General features: G+C 39.8%; 1 protein-coding gene across 1 annotated transcript in view; it reads left to right on the forward strand.

Annotated features, from left to right (window-relative positions):
* Positions 1-18,245, forward strand: part of rerea (arginine-glutamic acid dipeptide (RE) repeats a) — a 437,497-nt gene that overhangs the window by 302,713 nt on the left and 116,539 nt on the right. Inside the window, 1 exon segment of the mRNA XM_052039130.1 lies at positions 6,499-6,597. Coding sequence (XP_051895090.1) covers positions 6,499-6,597 — 99 coding nt within the window.

Consider the following 18,245-nt stretch of genomic DNA (forward strand, 5'->3'; position numbering starts at 1 on the left):
GTGACACCATTTTGAATGCTCTTTGAAATTCCAAATATTTTACATGTAGAGGTTTCTCTTCATGCATCCTGCTCATTACATCCGTAAAGAGAATAGTAACTTTGTCAAACATAGTTTCCCTTTCATAACACAATTTAGTGGAGTAAACATTGTTTTATGTTTTTCTAAGTGTTCTGCCAACTCGTAATAATGGATTCCAGCATTTTCCCCACAGATGCCAGGCTAACTAGCCAGTACTTCTGCTTTCTGTCTCCCTCCTTTCTTGAATAAAGTTGATCATTTGCTGATGATTCATTCTTTCGCTTTACTGACGATTGCCCACAGATATATTATTTTTATGGTAATCAGCAGCAGCCTGAGTTTAAGACACTTGAAATTCTACCATTTTTACATATTCTCCCTCCCAAATCCAACGTGTTGCTGACAGTTTCAACAGCACTTCTATATCTGACAAAAGTTGGGTGTATTGTATGGGAGAAGAAATTCCTGGATAATTTTGGACTGGAGGCAGATCCCAAACAGAACTTTTCAACATCACCTCCTCCTCTCAACCTGTATGCTATAGAGGTTGAGTATAATGGGGTTGACAGAGGTGGACAAAAAAAGACAAGGGCTTGGTTTCATTTGTGCCTCAAATTCTGTTCTAATGCCAATAGAAATTCTTCAAACAATTTCTATAGCTTACAAATATTATATTTAACATTTTTAAAATTCTAACCAGATTAAATAGAAGCACTTCTTTCATAAAATATACCTCAAAACTCCAGTGACCCAGGTTTAATCACGACCTCCAGTGCCATCTGTGTAGCGTTTGCATGTTCTCCCTGTGACTGTGTGGGTTTCCCTGTGTGCCCTGGCTTCCTCCAGCATCTCAAAGACGTGGGTTGGTAGATTAGAGTAAAATGGGATCAGTGTAGAATTGATGTAAATGGGGGCTTGGTGGCCAGCGAGGACTCGATGGGCCAAAGGGCCTGGTTTGGTGCTGTATGGCTCTCTGACTCTATGTTCATTTTTCTGAGTGGTCCTTTTGAAGCTTAAACCTGACATTTCTATTCTATGTTTTTTTTGACACATTACATAACATGCTTGTTTTTGGTGAAGTAGCACCTGTGTAAACAGCTACTTACAAGCTCTTACACCAAGGTCAGAACCTTGGTTTCAGAATTGATCCTCCTCATCCCACCATTTTCTTTCTTCATGAACACTGTGGTCATATGGAGTTGACTGTTCCCATCTGAGTACAGACCAAAGAAATAAGTTATGGCTTTTCTGCTGTGCAGACAGTTTTACATGGACTAGACCATTTCTTCTGACTTAAGAAGATTCAAAATATTCTTAACGGTTTTAAATGATTTAAAGCATTAACTTTTATATATGTCCATATGCTTTTTTCTTTTATCTGGCAGTAACAAATCAAATATTATTGTGCAAGCCAGATGTACAAGCTAAAGCTTCACACTGTTGTACTTTTTGTTTTGGAGATAATGCTCAAAGATGTGCTCCAGGGTTTGATTTGGATTGCTGCAGTCACACAGTAGGTGGTTCTTCAATCTTCCATTTCTATTGAAGGTGACAGAATTTACCCTGTTGGCTCATAAGGAGTTGATAATTATCCAATATTTTTGAGGAGAGTTTGATTCTTTAATTCACACTAGAAGAATGGGATCCTCCATAAGGAATTAATTTTATATATTACAGCTCTTCTAAGCATTACACCATCAGTTTTCAAGGCTGAGGGAAAGGCACTAAACAACTTGAGCGGTTAATCATAAAGGTCTCTAGATTGGTGGTGGTTAGCTCTTGGCTTGACATTTTGAGACAGTATTTGTATTCTCCGGAGACTGCAAGTTTGCATCGTTGATGTAAAGGGTCTAATTGACAGATTTGGCATATGGACTCGATAGCCAAGCTGGAGACAATACTTCACAATGAGCATACTGAGTTGCCATGTGGAGGCTTATTTACTCGTGAATCCATTAAGTTTCTAGATCAAGCTGCCCCTATTCTTGGTCTCCCTCTGGGTTTCGGGGGGTGTTGTGTACACAACAGGTTGGATTTGAGATTGTCCCCAAGATGGCATGGGTTTTGCCTCCATCACAAAAGGAAATGTTTTTGTTTGGATGGCTTTATGGTTTCTCAGGTGGAAGATCACCGTGATCATTGTGTGGTTTCTGTTAAATCATTGATAGAAGGAGTTTCCATTCTCTGCAAATCACTGGTCAGAGCCTGCTGTTTGGTGAGCAGATTGTTATTTTCATGATCATGGCTTTCTGATTAGCAAATGCAAACTTGTGTTTCTGTTTTGGGCACACCCTGGCACAAACATTGAATATGCATATTTAAAAGTTAACTGTAGGTTTAAAAGTGGATTAAAATTGCACTATAAACCTTTGCTGGAAACTTGCCTGGAATTCTGTTAGCATGATAGTTGGATATCCAGTGGTTTCAAAACAGATTTATTTGTTCCCAGAGGATCACCACTATTTTCATGGTGATCTTGAGAATCGTTATTTAATTTGGATTTAGTTGATTTTGGAGGGGAGGGGAGGGTGGCATGCTTACATTTCATTATGTTTGTGTTCAACTTCTCCCAGCCTTTCTGAATACTACTTCATGATGCAGTACAAAATGTAAGACCAAGTCTGTAGATATTTCTGGATAAATAAAGCTTTTTTAAAATCTTTTGGCAATGATTATATCCTGGAAATAAAACCCATCATCGCCCTTTTTTTGCGGTACTCGTTCAATTTTCTCCCGTCTTTCCCTGAGTGTAGTGCCTCATTTTAACATGCAATTAAGTGAGTATGAGGACTCCCTGAAGTACTAGCATCATAAATTGCCTCTTATCTGTCAGACTAATTTGAAGTTGTAAAGTAGGTATGTATTTTTTTATATCAGATTGTGTTTTTAAAAAAATGCTTGTGTGCAGTACAAAGCAGATATAGTGGAAGAAACATTGCTGTACTGCACATGTTGATGCTGCATCGTATGATCACATTTTGATAATATGCAGGCACAGTAAAAGGCAATAAAGATTGTATTTAAAGTCTTGAGAGAGAAGTAGGAAAATGCTTACCCAGGTTCAGTTTTATGCCACGGATGGTGAAAGTGGTAACTACAGAATGATCTATGGAGCTAAAAGTATAATGGCTGTAATCACAGATGATGCATCGGTGGTTTTGTTATGACTGCGACATGCAGCGCCACTTGTGGAAGGTCACAGTGGAAAAAGGGGGCATGCAAATGAAGTTATAAATTACAGTTGAAGAACAATATTTTGATGTGTTGGATGGGGACTGTCAGAGCAGCGAGATGTAATTCATGAGTTCATTATAGCGCGAAGGTGCTTGACAGCTGAGCCATGCCGAAAGGAAAATTTATTCTTTAGTTTGTGCTGACAGAAAATGGCAGATCATATGAGCAGTTTGTGCAGATGCAATGAGACCTTGCAGTGAAATTGTGTCACTCTGACAGCTCTGCCAACCCTTGTTATTTATGCTTTCAACCAAAGATTTTTTATTTAATGACAAAAGGAGCAATTTGTATTTCGTGTGTGGGTCTGTGTGTGTCCCACAATATTGTCCCATGTACATTTAATTAGGCTTATATACAGTTCTAATTTCTGAATATATGTGAGGTCTCAGTACAGAATTCTGCAGACTACATTTGGATATATTGTAAAGGAAAGGATTGGAAATTTGCTGAAGGGAACAGCTGCCCAGTGCAGACTCTGTCTCCTGCCTGCTAGCAATCACCATTTAAAACCAACTAGCTGATTAGGAGTTGCATATGTTGCATCAGGCTATTATATCTTTGTATTTGCTGTGTTAAGAGACTATTCCACTCATTACTGTTCCAGCAGCACACCTTATTATCAACCAGATTAAATGGCTTGCACTCATTCAGTGTTTGCATTGCTTTCATGCTTGAAATTTATTAGTAAACTTCAATTTGAATTGGAGCTCTTTGTGATTGACTTCATCCATAGTCACGTGCAATATGTGGAGGACTATAGTTCACACCTTTGATGTCATACTCAATCAGGAGATGAGGTTTGGATCACACAGCCACACCATTACTAAAACCACCTATTTACATCCCCTTAACATTGCCCATCTCCATTCTTGCCTCAGCCTGGACTATTCCAGAAATCCCCATACGTAAATTTGTTCCCTCTAGACGTGACTATTCCAATTCACTCCTGGCTGACCTTCGATCTTCCTTCCACTGATGAAGTTATCTAAACCTCTTCCATCTCCGACCTCTCCAGTTCATCTCTGTTTGTCAGCCTGCGTCAACTTGGATTGAACAATAGCTTGATTTTAAGAATTATTTTTCTTATTTACAAATCCCTCATGATATTGTCCCTCACCATCTCTGTGAACTCCTGCAACCCTACAATCCTCAGCACTATCTACGTTATTCTAATTCTGGCCTGATGATTATGCTTGATCCTAACTACTCCACCATTGGTGGTGTGGTCTAATTGTCAGGGACCTGAGCTCTGGAATTGTCTCTCTGAGCCTCTACACATTTTCCTTTAAAATGTACCCCTGTGATCATCTTTTGGCCTTTTTCTCTCACAGCTGGCCCAAATTTTGTTTGATAAGACTCCTGTGTTCTTGGGTCATAAATGTGCTGTGTGGAAAAAGGATGACCATCAATCTTTTCCTTTCTCTCTTGAGGCTACTGACTTTTGCATAAGGTTCCATAAGATTTCTGGTATGGTTGAAGGTCCATAGAGAAGTGTTGCTGGCTTGCCATTTTGCAGACCTGAGTGGTACCAGCAAATTATTTGATGAGACCCAAGTCCAAACATACAATCAGATTCCTGATTTATCTTGCTCTAATTCAGTAACATTGAGCTCAAATTCACACATCCCGACTGTTTAGCCTGATGTAATTGAAATAGCACCAGCAAGAAATCAAACCTGGATTAAATTGGTTTACTCAACTTTTTGATAATCATTTTCTAATAGGATATAAAACTTAATTACAGGAATATTGATATTTTTATATTCCTTCAATTAGTAATTATTTATATTATTATTATATATTCAGGAGCACAAACTAGAGCCCTTGTTTGCACGATATGAGAGAGGGAAACTATAAGGGGCAGGGAGTTGTACATTGTGTGAAAGCACAAGCTAACATGGAGTTGTTTGGGGAAATCCCTGCCGCATTTATATGGCGTTGACATGAAAGGTCTCTTTAACATAAATGGTGTGAACCTGTGGGCCTTGTGAGTGGCTGTGCATAAGTTACTCTGCATAACTTCAGGAGTCACTTAAAAACTAAATTATGCAATGTTCTGACTTGGCCGGAGTTCTTAGCATTTCTCAATTAGAAGTGCTGCTGGAAGTGGTGGGATGGCTTGGGTGTTACCTGATGTGCAGATTACAGGGCAGACATCGGACATGGTAGAAGGTACCTCGATGCTTTACTGCTGGATTGGACATCATAGTGGTGGAGGTGAGGGGAAGGATCAGGGCAGATCTGCCACTCAAAATATGTGGAAGGTCTCACCTGTAAAATACTTAGATATCTGATCTATCGTTACATAGAAGCAGAGTTCATAGTTAGCTTCTGTAATGAGTTCCCCAGCCACACTGCACTTACGGTCCATTCCTTTAAAGAGCATTAAAGTGAAGCTGCTTCCTTCGGATCTACTTTCTTGATCAGTCATCATGCTGCTTCTCAGTCACATATACGAGGTCCAGTGTCGTACCTGCATTGCACAGCGATTGCCATCACTGCTTCACGGCTGGCATCAGCAGAATGCAGGATGTCATGGGCTCAGAAAAGGGCAATTTGGTTGTATTATGTGCTTGGAAATCCTAATCATGATGTTCTGCTCCAATGCACTCACATAGTATAAAGGAATTGCTGTGCAATTGAATTCTTCTAGACTAAGGGACTTTATAATACAGAATACTTGTAAGAACAAGGAATACTATTCCAGATGCAATCTCCTTGTTAGTTTATGTGAGGGAATTGGATTAATATTTGTAAAAGAAAATAAATGAAAAGGGTTTATGGAATGGGACTAATTGCCTCGTTCTTTCAGAGATTCACTGTGAAAATGGTGGGATAAATGACAGGCTGTTATGTAGAATTCTAGAAACCCAGAGTAAAACCTGGTTGGAAAGAATTGTCTGCTTCCTTAGGGCATAATTTTCCATAAATGGAATAAATGTTGATGTTTTTAAAATTAGAGAATATAAACATAGATCAGTGGTACCAATGAAGCAAATGTCTGACCAATCATTATATTATTATGGATTTGCATGTACATTTTAAATTCTGAGCATTGGCACAAAAATATTGAATGGTTTTATTTTACATAGTTCCAATTTCTGTGATGATCTAATTGAAGCCTATTTGCATAAAAGGTAGAGATGGTAACTATCTCACTTGTTCCAGCTAATCTGTACCATTCAACTTGTACTGATAATGCTCTTCTTTCTTCTTCTCTTCCCTTCCCCTGATCCCTTTTAGTTACACGAGAGCAGTTATGACGCAGGGAAGGCCTTGCAGCGGCTGGTTAAGAAGCCCGTGCCCAAGCTGATTGAAAAATGTTGGTCTGAGGATGAAATGGTAAGAGAATCTATTTTCATTTGTGAAATAAGCTAAGAAAGCTTTGGTGTTTTTTAATAAAACTTCTGTCACTTTAATCGCTTTTAAGATTAGAAGAATGGAATCCTTTCCCAGGAGATGCAGAAGTTATAAGGAGAAAATACAAATAAGTGCTTGAGATCTTCATTCTCCCGTTGACTTTTGGTAAAACTCAATACTAAAAAGTTCAGGCTAGAATACGAATTTCTTAAGAAGTTTTTACCTTACGTACTGGTATGAGGCGCTTCATTAGTTTAGCATTTGGATTTAGTGATGGATACTGCTTGTTGCTCGGTTCATGTGAGTTGGGTCATCTGACCCACCAGTGATCCACCATTCATGTTGATGCTGCAACTTGTTGGGATGCGTTGGCAGTGGTGCTGAACATCTGACTGAGCTTGGTAGCCAAACCCTGTGATCATCAATGTGTTTGGCAGGGTTTGGAGGGAGCAGAGGGTGGATTAAGGTGACCAGCCCTCAGGTACACTGGTGTCCTTCGTTCCACAGGTGAATGACACGAAAGTGCTTGATGATGTTTCTTGGATGTCCCCTTTCTTTGGGTTGGGGGATGTCCTTCCACTCCCCGCACTCCAAAAAAAGGTCACAGCTGAGAATCATCCGCGAAGGTCTCTACGTTACTCATCTGGGAGGAAGCAGGAATTGGGAAATTTTTTTAAACTGTTGAAAACAAAATACTGGGAGAAGCTTCCATCTTCACTTAATTGTTTGGCCAAAATACTTTGGCTGATACTTCAGGCAAACAATTATTTGGTAATAAAATGGTTAAAAAAATTCACTTAATTTCCTACCTCCGCTCGCTCTTCCCTTTCCATCCTGCCAACCGGAGTCCCAGACTGAACCGGAGGCCCTCCCCCCACCACTCAGTAGCTCAATCGTGCCAAAATATCTTGGCAGGGCTGGGTCATTGAATGGCAGGGGCAGATGGAAGGACTGGGAGACTCCAGCTGCTTGCAGTGGGGAGAGGGACCAGGCTGGCTGGCGCAGCTGGGGAGGAAGGACTGGGAGATCCAGCTGCTTGCTGCTTGCAGTGGGGAGAGGGACCAGGCTGGCTGGCGTGTGGACAGTTGAAGCTGTCCAACTTGGCGGTGCAAATCACTTTATGACTGAAAATGAAGGTAAGTATTGGGTGTTGCTACTGTAATTGTTGGTATGCAGGTTGAATGAATCAGTCACATATAGAGATAAGTATCTGTACGGTGTTTAAGATGACAATACAGGAAAGATCCTGTTTTCTTAAAAAGCTTTAAATTAATTTATATGACTAGTTCCCCTGACAGCTGGTTTATCCAGGAAAGTCCAGTTTTAATCTCCAGTCATAAATTTTCTTTTGTTAGTTTGAATCTGTGCTCTTCTTTGTTCTGCTGTCACAGTTCAGATGAAAACTCTCTGGCAGATTTAGCTTTTCTGAACCTTCTGATTTCATTAATTTATTTCTGTTGATTCTCAACCTTGCCGACAAATAATTGGAAGGATCAAAGCATAGTTTCAGCAGACTAAAGATATTGGTGATTCTATCCGCTGAATGACAATGCCAGCAATGCTTTGTACATGCAAGTGTGTCTGGTCTTATTATATTGCAGTTACTTGAAATGTTCTGGACAGCTGCATCCTGTTTACAAGGCAGATCTGCACCTGGTGGTCTAAGTCTTGCCAGAGATGGTTTAAAATCTGCTTTTCTTAGCTCAAAGGAGGACTTAATGTAACATGCAATGTCACTGTTGAATATTGTTCAGAATTATTCCATATTTAGCTCTTGAATTTATTTTGACAGGATTGCAATTTCTGTGGCAACACGTTTTAAATTTTCAAATGGAATTTACCAGGGGTCAGATCTTTCACAGCTGATAGCTATTTTAATAAATAAACACTGTTCGTGCAATTTTCATGAGTGGCCGGAGGACAAATTGCCCTGAATGATGATCTTGCCCAGCTCCTGAATGGATGCTTCACGTTTTCAGTTGGTCTGACCAGCACAAGACATTTTACTGCATGGTCAAGTTTTTAATCATATTTCACGCATACACAGATGCACATCATTTGCAGGATTTGGAGATAATAACTTTTTATGTTTCTATTATATGTTCCCCCACGCACTTTCTCCCATTCCTTCCCTCTTTTCTGGGGTCTTGAGTTCCACAGATCATCTCTGCTTAACCCAATTCATTATTTCACACAAAGAGAAAGGGAAAATCACATTTACAGTAAGAGCTTGGTCACCTGGTGTTTTACAATCCAGCTCACTCTAGTAACCATCATTTCAGAGCTTTCTCAATACAGTTCTCCGTCTGCCAGTAATTGGGTTCCACGTTAAGTCAACCCAACATGTGACAGTAGCTTCTTATGGCAAGTCTATCTAGTGCAGTTTCATAAGTTGCTGATAGATGCACATAGATGGCTGCCAGTGTTCCTTAGTTTCCATAAACCAAAATGTTCTACTGTTACTATTAGTTAATTTATAAATTCTTTGAATGTACAGCATTTATTGGGTAACGTAACTTTTGCTTGAACAGCATATTTAATGAATTGGCATGTATCAACTCCAACAGGTGCTGGAATACAGAGCTTTAACTGTATGCATCACCCTTTATAGACACAGGACATGCCAGTGAAGTGAGGTGTGGTTGCTGTTATAACTTAGCAGTCAATCAGAAGTCTCAAGGTGGAAAGCATCATGGCTAAGCTTGTCAATGTCCACCCAAAAGATCCATCCCACCCCAGCTACCATGTAGTTCAAGGATACCAATGCAAATTGCAGCAACCCCAAATTGGACGCTGCTGAGATTATAAACTCCAGCACAGGTTGGGAATTGCACATAAAGTCTTTTGGGCCCAGCATAAGACAACCAATGGCCGTTTAGTGTAGCATACACCACAATGTTTTTTATACATATATTACTAGATTGTAATCTAAATGCTCTTTAGATCTTTTCCTTTAATGGTTTTTGCCTTTGTTGCAAAATTCAATTTTTAATTGTCAAATTGTCCTTGAGTAGCTCTTGAAAAGGCTCAAGTAGAGAATAGAAAACATCAGGTAAATGTTATTGTTTCTATAGTTACAATGGAGCTGTTTCTACTATTTTGAGAGGTGGCAAAAGCTATATTGATATGCCATCAATACATTGATGTCAATGTTTCATTTCCACGATAATAAAGGAAGTTTAAAAAAATCCTCTCCTTTGCTTAGGTATAAATGACGAGATCTTGAGCACACAGTAAAATAGATGTCTGTGAAGCAATTCCACTTTACTTTTTATAAATGAGGCTTTCAACTGCAAAAGAATAATCTTTTTCACTGCATAAAAGGCGATTATTTATTGATGAAAGCTCACATAACTCAATTTTAAAATCTATTTATGATGCCTTTTTACTGTGTTCCTTTTTAACAATATACTTCCTTTGAAACTTGAAACCATGGAAAGACATGCTATCTTTTTAGCAATGGTAAGTTGAAACAGTTATTTAGCATATAAAGAACCATAGATTTATGAGCACAGCAAGCTTGAGTGAATTATTAGTATTTTGTGATCAGACTGAGAACCTTTGTTAATTTGTCTTCCCTTTCTAGGCAAGAGCTGTCCACATCAGTTACACACTCATCACCACAGTAACCAGGTTGAGAACCTGGAGTGCTCATTTGCACCTTGCACAATGAATTCCTGGCGACCAAGACAAAAAAAATTGTAAATGGTAGCATGATTAATATAACAAATGACAGTGGAGCTTTTATTAAAAATCTTCAAGTGATTGTAATTGAGTTTTAGAACATTGTATTCTCAATAATTATTTCATGTTTTGCTTTTACATATGAAGTATCACCCTGGAAGCAGTGAAATTTCTATTTATTCCTATGGCGTGGTATGAAGCAAATTTTTCTCAGTTAGACTCAGTGCCAAATGAGGTGGAGAAAGAAAAACGTGTATTGGTGTATGGCCGAAATAGATTTCTGTCAACTGTTCAGTTTGCCAATCTTATCACACCCATATTTTAGATAACACCTTTACAATATGAAATCTTATTTCTGAAGAGTGGGTTGCAATAATTTTGTTGACCATATGGACCAAATCAATGATACACTGAAGGTTGACTCTATCAATCCATCAGTCTCCCATTTGGCATGAAGTTTTACTTGAAATTCTTTATTTTTATTACATAGGATTTATAGCATAGAAATGGGCTGTTCTACTCAATTGGTCTGTGCTGATAATCCTAAACCCTTAATGCAAATTTATACGTTTCAATCAGCATACCTTTTAGCACTTCTTAACTTTTACCAAGCTAATTGTTCATATAATAGCTTCATGTGTAATCGGGTATGACATTCACACCAACGGTAGACTATCAAAGTGTATTTTGTCAGACTGAAATGTCCGTCAATGAAGATACCTCGAAGCTACTCAGTTTGATGCTCAGCTGGGACCTAATTGAAATTGAATTAATTTTTTATAAGCATAATGATATCAGTAATTAAAATGTTTCAAAAGCATGTGTTCTGTGCTTATCAGAGAGTTGGTCTTGATTAGATAATTGTCACAATGGTGGGGTACTTGCTGTGTTAAACAAAAGGCTCTCCTGTGTGAATAGTGTGCCATTGGGAGCAGCTTCCTTGTACTGCAGCCACCACACTTCAGAAGTATTTTACTACTTCTAAAGTGCTTCATAACTTAGGTTGTGAAATGTATCATGTAAATGCAAGTCTTTATTTCTATCTTTCAGTATTTTGAGTAACTATCCAGGGGACAGCCTGTTTTTAGAGTCGGTACAGTGCTACGGAGAAGGGTTATTTAAGAAGGGTGGCGAAAGCAGCCTTTGAATGTTTTTAAGGCAGAGGTAAATAGATTCTTGAAATGCAAGGGGGTGAAAGATTACCATGGGTAGACCAAAATGTGGAGTTCAGGTTACAATCAGATCAGCTGTAATCATGTTAAGTGGCAGAACAGGCTTGAGAGGCCAGGTAGCCTGTAATTACTCCGAATTCATTTGTTCATATAATCTTGATGTAAATAGGTCCCAAAGAAAGAGTGACTGTAGGATGACAGAATTGTGCATTGCTCGAAAGTGATGTCGTTCAATCTGAAAAGGTTTTCAGTCTAAAGTCAAGAAATTAAGAAGATATGAAAGGCAGATAGGTTGTGGTAAATTGGAACACTACATTAAAGGGCATGACAGTATTGGTATTGGGTTATTATTGTCACTTGTACCGAGGTACAGTGAAAAGCTTGTCTTACAAACCGATTGTATAGGTCAATTCGTTACACAGTGCAGTTACATTGAGTTAGTACAGAGTGCATTGATGTAGTACAGGTAAAAACAATAACGGTACAGAGTAACATGTCACAGCTACAGAGAAAGTGCAGTGCAATAAGGTGCAAGGTCACAACGAGGTAGATCATGAGGTCATATTCCATCTCATTGTATAAGGGAACCGTTCAATAGCCTTATCACAGTGTGGTAGAAGCTGTCCTTAAGTCTGGTGGTACATGCCCTCAGGCTCCTGTATCTTCCACCCAATGGAAGAGGAGAGAAGAGAGAATGACCTGGGTGGCTGGGGTCTTTGATTATGCTGGCTGCTTCGCCAAGACAACGAGAGGTAAAGACAGAGTCCAAGGAGGGGAGGCTGGTGTCCGTGATGCGCTGGGCTGTGTCCACAACTCTCTGCAGTTTCTTGCGGTCTTGGGCAGAGCAGTTGCTGTACCAAGCCATGATACATCCAGATAGGATGCTTTCTACAGTGCATCGGTAAAAGTTGGTGAGAGTCAAAGGGGACAAACCAAATTTCTTTAGCCTCCTGAGGAAGTAGAGGCGCTGGTGAGTTTTCTTGGCCGTGGCATCTCCGTGATTTGACCAGGACAGGCTGTTGGTGATGTTCACTCCCAGGAACTTGAAGCTGTCAACCCTCTTGACCTCAGCACCATCGATTTAGACAGGTGCATGTACACCGCCCCCTTTCCTGAAGTCAATGACCTGCTCTTTAGTTTTGTTGACATTGAGGGAAAGGTTGTTGTCATGACACCATTCCACTAAGCTTTCTATCTCCTTCCTGTACTCCGACTCATCGCTGTTGGAGATACGGCCTACAACGGTGGTGTCACCTGCAAACTTGTAGATGGAGTTAGAGCAGAATCTGGCCACACAGTCATGAGTGTATAGGGAGTAGAGTAGAGGGCTGAGGACGCAGCCTTGTGGGGCACCAGTGTTGCTGCCTATCCTCACTGATTGTGTTCTGTTTGTTAGAAAGTCAAGGATCCAGCTACAGAAGGAGGTGTTGAGTCCTAGGTCTTGGAGTTTGGTGACAAGCTTGCTTGGAATTACTGTATTGAAGGCAGAGCTGTAGTCAATAAACAATAGTCAAACGTATGTGTCTTTACTGTCCACATGCTCCAGAGCTGAGTGTAGGGCCAGGGAGATGGCTGTAGACCTGTTTCGCCGATAGGGGAATTGCAATGAGTCCAGATTGTCTGGTAGGCTGGAGTTGATGCGTGCCATGACCAACCTCTCAAAGCACTTCATGATGGTGGATGTCAGAGCCACTGGTCGGTAGTCATTGAGGCATGTTACCTTGCTTTTCTTTGGTACCGGGATGATAGTGGTCTTCTTAAAACAGGAAGGAGCCTGAGATGAGGCTTTGTTAGGCATCTAAAGAAATAATATATGACTTAGACAAATCTTACATTTCTTTCGACATAAAGACATAACAAGAAATATGTGGTATAGTGGACAATGAAGAAGGTTACCAAAAAGTACAGGGGGATCTTGGTCAAGATCTTGATCTTGGTCTAAATAAGTGTGGTATAAAAAGCTGGTATCAATAACAGTAACCACAAGACCACCTGATTATTATAAAAACCTATCTGGTTCACTGCTGTGAATTCTGCCATGCTTCCGTGGTCTGGCTTGCATGTGATTCTGGACCCATCAATATGGTTGAATCGTAACTGCCCTCTGAGCAGGCTAGTGCCAGGGTTAACAGATCTGGGCGGCCTTGCCAGTGAAGTCCATGTCCCATGAGCAAGAAAAATGGAGCTTATTTCGGATAAATGAGAGGTGTTGCATTTTGGAAAGTCAAATCCAGGTGGGACTTTCACAGTGAACGGCAGGGCTCCGAGGAGTGTTGTGGAACAGAGGGATCTTGGAGTACAAGTACATGATTTCCTGAAAGTGGAATCCCAGGTTAACAGGGTGGTGAAGAGGGATTTTGGCACGCTGGCCTTCACAAGTCAGGGCATTGAGGATAGAAGTTAGGAGGTCACGGTGCAGTTGTACAGGACGCTGGTGAGGCAGCACTTGGAGTATTGTGTTCAGTTTTGGTCACCCTGTTATAGGAAAGGTGCTATCAAACTGGAAAGAGTGCAGAAAAAATTTACAAGGATGTTGCCAGGGACTGAGTTACAGGGGGAGGTTGGACAGGCTAGGTCTTTATTCCTTAGAGCATAGGAGACTGAGAGGTGATCTTATAGAAGTGTATAATATCATGAGGGGCATAGATAGGGTGAACACGCTCAGTCTTTTTCCCAGGGTTGGGGAATCAAGAACTAGAGGGTATAAGTTTAAGGTGAGAGGGGAAACATTTAATAGGAACTTGAAGGCAACTTTTTTTTTACACAAAGAGTGGTATCCATATGGAATCAGTTGCCAGAGGAAGTGGTTGAAGCAGGTACGATAACAACTTTTGAAAGACAGTTGGACAGGTACGTGGATTGGAAAGGTTCAAAATATTATGGGCCAAATGCTGGCAAATGGGACCAGCTTGGATGGGGCATCTTGGCCGGCATGGACCAGTTGGGTTGAAGAGCCTGTTTCCATGCTGTATGACTCTATGAAAGATGCCCCAATATGAAAGAAATTATAGTATTAAATCCAAGGAAAACACTGTAAAGTAACCAGAGAAAATCAGTGAACATGAGGATTGGGAATGTTTGGAAACCAGGAAAGAATGACCAAAAATTGACAGGAGCAAAATATAAGAAACATAAAAACAGACTTGAAGAGATTCTATAGATATGTAAAACAAAAAGAGCAAATATGATTCACTACAGGCAGAGAGAGAAGAATTTATAATGGGGAATAAGGAAATGGCAGAGGAATTGAACAAACCCTTTGTTTGTCTTTATGAAAGAAACAAAAAAGAACTCCCAGAAATACATGAGAACCAGGGGTCCAGTGCAAATGAAGAAATAAAATAGTATTTATTAAAAACCACTGCTGGAGAAGTTACTGAGCCTGAAAACTGATAAATCTCGGGGTTCAGATGATCGGTTGCATCTCAGAGTTTAGAACAACGGTGGCGATATCATCTGCAAAAACTACAGATTCTGTATTGGTTTCTCATTGGAGGATAGCAGATGTGACTGTGGTACTTAAGGAACGAGGGATGAAGTTAATGGGGAACTTACCAATCTGTTAGCCTGACAACAGTTCTTGGGGAATGCTTGAAAGTATAATAAAATATGTTATACAAAAAATAACAATAGGATTGAGCGCTCAACAAAGATTTATAAAAGGGAACTCCTATTTGACTAATCTTTTGGAGTTCTTTGAGGATGCATCTAGTAAAGTAGATGAGGGGGAACCAGTGGATACGGTATCTTTGGATTTTCCCAAGGCTTTTAGTTGGGTTCCAGACAGAAGGTGAGTGAACAAGGTTAAGTCATGTGGAATTGGAGGTAGTATACTAGTGAGGATTGAGAGTTCATTAGTAGATAGCAAGAGTAGGAGTAAATGGGCTGGTAGACTCTGAGTAGTGGTATAGCTAATTACTTATAGTCTTCATCAATGATTTGTCTGGGAAGACCAAATAAAATGTGTCTAAATTTGCCAATGACATGAAACTAAGTGGGAATGCGAGTGAGGTTGAGATGCAAAGAGACTTCAGTGGGATATAGGCAAGCTCAGTGAGCGGGCTACAAATGGCAGATGAAGTAAAAAGTGGAAATGTGGAGTCATGCAGCTGTCAAAAATACAGAAAAACTGAGTATTTTTTTAAATTGTGAAGGATTGGGAAATGTTGATGTTCAAAGAGGTCTGAGTGTCCTTGTGCACAAGTCACTGAGAGCTAACATGCAGGAACAGCAAATAATTAGGAAGATAGATGGTGTGTGAGCCTTAATCGCAAAAGAGTTTGAATGTAAGAGTAAAGATGTTTTACAACAATTATATCAGGCTTTGGTGAGATCGGTGTTGTGTAGTTTGAGTCTCCTCACCAAAAAAGGGATATACTTTCCAAATAAGGTGTCCAGTGAAGATTCACCAGACTGATTCCTAGGATGGTGGGTCTTTCGTATGAGGAGAGGTGGAATAGGCTAGGCCTTTATTTTTCAGAGTTTAGAAGAATGAGAGGTAATCTCGTTGAAACATACAACGTTTTTTGGAGGGCTCAATGGGGAGATACAAAGGGGATGTTTCTAAGGAGTCTAGAACTGGGGGACAGAGAGTCAAGATAAGGATCGGCCATTTAGAACAGAGCAGAAATGTCTTCACTCGGTGGTATGTCTGTGGAGGTGCAGTCATCAATTCCATTCAAAATGGAGATCGATAGTTTCCTGGATATTAGAGGATTTGGATAACCGGCAGGAAAGGTGTTGAGAGAGAGGATCAGCCATGTTCTTTTTGAATGATGGAGCAGGTGTGAAGAGACTCTTCAGCAGAATCTGTAGAGAATGGAACTGGACGGTTATCTGAAAATGCCTGATAGTAGGTAATTAACTTGAAACAATGGACCAAGTTAGGTTGAGGGGTGGCTGGCGGTTCCTTGGAGAGCTGCTGGCCACCTGCAGTGCTAATGCCAGCACAGAGGTATAGAACATGCTGGAGGTCAGTTATCACCATCGAGTCCAGGAGCATTCCATTACCTACAGAGCTGATAGACTGAATACTCCTGATATCTGGCCTTTCAGCTATTGTGCCTGGCATTATGTGACGTAGCCCCATTCACTTGAATGGGACTCTTGACCTTAATTGTAGAGATAGGTTTGACCAAGTTAATTTCTCTCCATATTTTAATTAATTAAACGATAGTTTAATGTGTTGATATACAGATATTTAAAATGTTTTTTTTTAATTATTTAAATCCATTTCTGTTTTTCCAAGTCTCTGATTATTGGGGGTACATGTGGCAGCTCAAGATGTTCTGCTTGCAGGACAGCCACAAGATCATTGATGATTGCGGGGCTGCCAAAGATTAGTTTGGTCACAGGGTTCGCATAAGGAGCAGGTCACATTGTGTGTGATCTGGCACAGTAACTCTGTTTCCCTCTCCATAAATGCTGCTTGACCTGCTGGGTATTTCCAGTATTTTCTGTTTTTATTCTCTGAATCAGAGAAAATGCATGAAACGTTTCCCATTGTGTATGTGATGGCGAGAAAAGAACTACCAGCTGAGTCTCACCTTCTAGCTTGTGATTTGTATCCCTGCAGGTTACAACTTTTCACAAACTTGTCCCAAGTACTTTTTAAATGTGATAAGGATTTCTGCCTGTCCAACACTTACAGGCAGTGAGTTCCAGACTCCTACCATCCTTTTGTTTTTTTCTACATCTCTCCTCTAATCCTTCTACCAGTTACTTTAAATCTGTACCCCTGGCTTTTGACTATCCTACTAGATATTGACTTTCTCTATCCCCATCATAACTGTATACATCTCAGTTAAGACCCTCCTCATCCTTATCTTTATTCCAAAGCAAACAACCCAGCTTATCCAGTCTTTCTCCATAGCTACAGTTTTTCCAGCTGGCAACATCCTTGTAAATGTCTTCTGTACTCTCTGCAGTGCAACCATATCTTTTCTGTAATACTGTGATAGGACTTGTGCAGAGTACTCAACGTATGGTGGAGCTGGTGTTGTATATAGTTCTTGCATAAACTTCCTGCTCTTATATTTTTTGCCTTGCCTAACAAAGCATCCCATATGACTTTTTAGCAATCTAATTGACTGGTCCTGCTATCTTTAAGGATCCAGAACATACAATCGAAGTTCCTGTCAAAGAAGGAGAAGATTAGGAAAGATGATAGCAGTAGTTAGAGATTTTCCGATGAGCAGATCCATTAATTCGATACAGTGCACTTGAATTTAGTACCCAGTCTTTTCAACATATGCAAAATAAATCTGATCACTTAGTTAAATATGTTTTTCATTCAATGATTTTTTTTTTGTTTGTGGTATTCATTTCTGTTGTTACAGGGAAAGCTTTTAATTGTTTACCACACGTTCCATCACTGAAAACTTAAGTTTGTTTCATTTTCGTCTTCTCTGAATCCAATTGCCTTCATTTCGGAAACATTTCACAGCACTAACCTTAATTTTTCAGGGAGAAGTTTTCACAAAACTACATTTGGATTTCAGATATGAAGTACTTGAAGTGGACTTGATTTTGTAAACAGCTGTCTGCAGTTAAAGAAATCTCTCATTTAATCTGACATTTAAAGTTTTTTTAAATGTTCCCATTCCATGTTGCTTGTGGATTAAATTAAAAGTTCCTGTTTTTGTAATTGTTTCTGCTTGCCTTTCCCTCTGATTATTTTAACCTTGGTCTATCCAATTTCTGCATGTCTGTTTCTCTCTGAATCATTCATTGTTCATCTTCCTTCTTACATTCCTTCTGTTGCATGTTCCATCT

Source organism: Pristis pectinata, chromosome 26 (assembly GCF_009764475.1).
Source record: "Pristis pectinata isolate sPriPec2 chromosome 26, sPriPec2.1.pri, whole genome shotgun sequence".
Classification (NCBI taxonomy): Eukaryota; Metazoa; Chordata; class Chondrichthyes; order Rhinopristiformes; family Pristidae; genus Pristis; species Pristis pectinata.